This window comes from Geospiza fortis, unplaced genomic scaffold (assembly GCF_000277835.1).
Source record: "Geospiza fortis unplaced genomic scaffold, GeoFor_1.0 scaffold206, whole genome shotgun sequence".
NCBI lineage: Eukaryota > Metazoa > Chordata > Aves > Passeriformes > Thraupidae > Geospiza > Geospiza fortis.
This window is the reverse complement of record NW_005054311.1, coordinates 8718220-8722943: the sequence shown is the minus strand read 5'-3', so window position 1 is coordinate 8722943 and position 4724 is coordinate 8718220. Positions and strand designations below refer to the sequence as shown.

The following is a 4724-nucleotide window of genomic DNA, read 5'->3' as shown; positions in this document are numbered from 1 at the left end:
TGTCCCGAGCCGCGGCAGAGGCGCCCCGCGAGGAGTTCAACCTGTCCGGGCTGCCGGAGGCGGAGGGGAAGCCCCTTTTCGGCATCGGCATCGAGAACTTCATCACCTTGATCGTCTTCGGTTTAATCTTCACCTTGGGGGTGCTGGGCAACACCCTGGTGATCACGGTGCTGGCGAGGAGCAAGCCAGGCAAGCGCCGAAGCACCACCAACATCTTCATCCTCAACCTGAGCATCGCCGACCTGGCCTACCTGCTCTTCTGCATCCCCTTCCAGTCCACAGTCTACGTGCTCCCCACCTGGGTGCTGGGAGCCTTCATCTGCAAGTTCATCCACTACTTCTTCACCATCTCCATGCTGGTGAGCATCTTCACACTCTCAGCCATGTCTGTGGACCGGTACGTGGCCATCGTGCACTCCCGACGCTCCTCAGCCTTGCGCGTCCCCCGGAACGCGATGCTGGGTGTGGGGCTCATCTGGGCGCTCTCCTTCGCCATGGCCTCGCCTGTGGCTCACCACCAGCGGATCTTCCACCGCGAGACCAGCAACCAGACCTTCTGCTGGGAGTTCTGGCCCAACCCACGCCACAAGAAGGTCTACGTGATTTGCACGTTTGTCTTCGGGTATCTGCTCCCGCTGCTGCTCATCTCCTTCTGCTACGCCAAGGTGGGGCAAGTGTAAAAGGATGGGAGGGACGCAGTGTAGGAAAAAGTGTCCAGGAGACATAGGGCCATTTCTGGGCATGTGGAGAGACTTGGCAATATTGGGAGAAAAAGGAGCAGGGGTGAGTTTGTGCCACAAAGGGAGAGGGCAGGTTTTATAGCTGAGGGATGTCTGAGGGGTGATAATGTATGTTCAATATCACAGAGAGGTCAGAAAAGAGATTGCATGGGGTGAGTGGGGAGGGGTGTTCTGGTAATTCCTGGGGTCTCCCTGTCAGATTTCCTTGTTGCAGAATGCTAAGAAGCCCCAGTGCTCTGCTGCTTTCTCTGTCACCATAATTCTTTAATTTCTTGCAGTGCTGCGTGACGAGTTTTACTCAATAAAGTACAACAAAGCAACAAGTTGTTCAGGCTTCAGATGAAGCATTGTGGTTCTTTAAAATGTACAGTGCACTTGAAAGTGACAAAAATTATCTGTTTGGTGTTAAGAGTAAAATGTGCTTCATGCTGCCTGGTCCCTGTGGTGTTATGTCTTGCCCCAGTTGAAGTTGATGAGAGTTACCTCTGGCTTTGCAAAGGCAGGTGGTTCCAGGGAGCAGGGCACGAGAACCCAGGTAGGAAAAAGGAATAGTTAAGGGTGCCTGAATATGGGTATTTAAGGACATTTCTGCTTAAGCAAATTGTCACATTTTTCTGGAGTAATAATTGCAGCCTTCAGCGTATGATCCTCTCCTTGCTGCTGAACAGGACCTGGAGCACCAGTTGCTATCTGCTGGTATCTTGCTGTTTCTGTGCTAGCTGCCTTCAGTTGCAGGATTTCTCCTTAGGCAGTGATTTACATTTGAGAGGATAGGACTGCTCTTGCAAATACCGACTGCTTAATTCAGTTCTTCAGCTGGCAAGTTCAATAGGTGTACCTGAAGTATTTAATTTGAACAAGAAATTTTACGTTCTGCTCAGTTTCACATATATTACATCAGCTCGATTGTGATGTGCGAATTGAGGCTGTAATGTTGTCCAACTCTGATGAAACCAAGGCATGCAGACCACAAAGGACAACATTTCTAAATGGCTGTTCATAGTGGAACAAATGCAACCTGGCAAATGAAGCAGAAACACAAGTTTCATACATAAACCGAATCCTGCTTTCCCTGAATGAATACACTGCTATTTCATCTACTGTGGTGAATATGACTGAGCTGTAGTGATAGATTGTCAGTTTGAGGAAAGTCTTAGACATTGCAGGGAGAACACTACAGAATGTGTGCAAAGGGGGCTTTCAGCTGCTAATTCTTCCCCTTTTGAGAGCCAGAATATCTTCAGTTTCAGCATAAAGTACTGGCCTTTGAAGTCTAATTATATGAGAGAAGATTAAAAAGAAGTCTTTCAAAATTAGCATAGTCCTTAACAGTGTAGGCATGAAAAAAGCAAATATGCTTAACCAGAATAGTAAATAAAACACACTCTGTCATTACAAAGCACCTCTACAGAAGTAAATCTCTCAATATTAGTATTAATAGGTAGTTAACAAAAAACCAACAAAAACCTCTCCAAGCCAACAAAAGCAACTCTATGTGAAAAATATGCCCAAGAACAAGTTAATAAAATCAAGGCCACTTGAATTTACAATAAAATTGTGTGCTTAAACTATTGCCAGGCTCGGGTCTCACTCTGGCTTTGTGAAGTGTTTTGAGCCTGTGTGTGTGATCCTGCTTGCCACGCTGTCAGGCTGGAGGAGCTGACCCGAAGGGGTGAATTTTAGAAGATAGGTAGGAGACAGCTGGTATTCCCACCAGTTTACAGGCTGAAAAGTGCCATGACTTGTACAGAGCTATCGAAGGTATTTGTACCCTGCAGCTAAAGGTTCACTCCTGCCCTCTTTAGGAGCCACTGACAAACCTCCAACGGCAATATTTTGGGGCAGGAGGAGCCTTCTCAGGCTGAACAACCCCAACTCCCTCAGCCTGTAGACATTAGGAGACATTAATCTCTGCATTAGTTTCTTATGGACTTCACTGTTTTTCATGAACTGTGGATCAGCAAGATAACGCAATCTTCTGCTGCAGTAAATTAAGACAAATGACACTTATTTCTCTATTTGAATATATTGCCTTTTCCAAACTCCTTTAAGGCAGTTCTGTTTCTTTCATAAACAAATTGCAATTGAACTTTCAGTCTCGTTTTTTTAGGCACTCTAATAGGGAGCCAAGCCAAGTTCTTTTTCTCTCTCATTTCACATTTATATAGTATTAGCAGAGATTTGTATTTTTCCCATGGATAACAATGCTATTACAATGTACAGAAGTGCTGAAATAGTGCCAGGTATTTGGAAGCAGTGTCCTCCCAAAATATCTCATGTGATACATGCTCTTCAGGCAGAGATTTATGAGATCATGCTCTGTCTTGTGTGTACAGCTTTCTCTTTTTTCTCTTCCACAAGTAACATTAGTTCAGTTTCAATAAAAATTTTTGATAGAGGAGTGAAAATATCAGAATTAAGGATACTTCCCTAGTTTTGTGAAAACAGCAGACAAGGAAGAAGCTGGAGAGTCTCCATTATCCTCTCTCTTTTAAGGAGTCAGTTTGCATTCAGCTCTTAAACACCAGACAAGCCATAAAAGGGAAGAGGTCTTATCGATGTATAGAAAAGACACATCTTTTTGGGAACACCATAAAAAAGTCACAAATCCATAGAAAACATACACTTTTCCTATGTTACACACACTAAAGGTCATTCTAAACCAAGTCTTTGACTTTTTATGGAAGAAGAGAGATTGGTAATTCTGTGTTCTCTGTTTCCTCAGAGAGCTACTCTTGAAAGAAGGTTACTACGTCAGAGGGAGGAGCAGTGATTATGTACTGATCAGCTGAGTCTCAGCACTGTGTATTTACCTTGTATTCTGACTCTTTTATTGCTTATCATTTTTACTTGCTGTATTTTTGTAATGCTGACTTTTTGTATGTGTTTCGTAACAGTGCTACAACATTTGCTCACTAATGTGTCCTTAAAGGGTAAAGTGATAAATGATTCCCAGTCACCTTCTAACAGCTGACATCTGCCAGGGTTGTGCAATGTTACAACTAATTTGGGGTACCTCCATTTTTCAAGGATTCACCCCTTGTAAGTCAGGCCTCTTTCAATCAAACCTTTAGGTTGGACACCTGTAGTTATTAACAAACATTTCCTTTTATAGATGCATAATGTTGAAAGCTTTCTTTAAAACAAATATGTCTTGCCTTAAGAATGTTTCGATTGTTATCTATCATTCTGAACATTCTGAATTCATGTCATGTATGATTTACAGACCTGGTTAAAACTAAGCTATAAAAAGTAACAGCCTCAACATAAAATACAAGTTTATCTGGCTTTGGATATTAAATCCTAAATTTTGCTGAGCAGCAAGGGGAAAAGTTTACTAAACTTCACTGAAAAAGAAAAATAAAAGCTATGACACATTAATTGAAAGAGGATGAAGGATCTCTTGTGACAATGGAAGTAGTGACATTACTTTAAAACATGGATTGCAGGCAATAGCGCTTGAATTTCAGTCAGGTTCATACTACAAAGGTGGTTCAGAATGTAATGCTTACATTATCTGTAAAACAAGAAGTTCATTTTTACTTGACAGTGGCCTTGTGCAGGCTTTCCTTCTGCATGATTTTCAGGGGCTGATAATGAGGGTGTGGTCGGTGAAATGCCAGACAGCAAACATGGTTTTTAACATTGCAGACTTCAAACTTTCATGATGTTTGGTAGACTTATGTGAATAGGCACAGGTAGTTGAAGTTATTTTCTTCACTCCTGTGTTGGAAAAATCTCTTTCTCAACTTGATTTGGTCAAAGTCCTCAGTCAGGGCTCTCAAGCCATTTGAATGTAGTTTCTGAAACAAATGGGGGAAAAGAACAATTTTAAAAAGACTTTAAAAAGAGAGAGAGAGAGAAAGAGAAAAAGAGAGAGATAAAGAGGAAGGAAGTGGCGGAAGGAAGTGGTGGAAGGAAGTGGCGGAAGTGGCGGAAGGAAGGAAGGAAGGAAGTGGCGGAAAGAAGTGGCGGAAGGAAGGA

The 4724-nt window shown here is 42.9% G+C and overlaps 1 protein-coding gene across 1 annotated transcript in view; it reads left to right on the top strand.

Annotated features, from left to right (window-relative positions):
- The first annotated feature begins 7 nt into the window (after positions 1-7).
- Positions 8-4724, top strand: part of GALR1 (galanin receptor 1) — an 11595-nt gene continuing 6878 nt past the window's right edge. The window contains exon 1 of the mRNA XM_005419350.2: positions 8-665. Within this exon, the coding sequence (XP_005419407.1) occupies positions 354-665 (312 nt within the window). The 5' untranslated portion in view covers positions 8-353. The remainder of the gene's footprint in view (positions 666-4724) is intronic.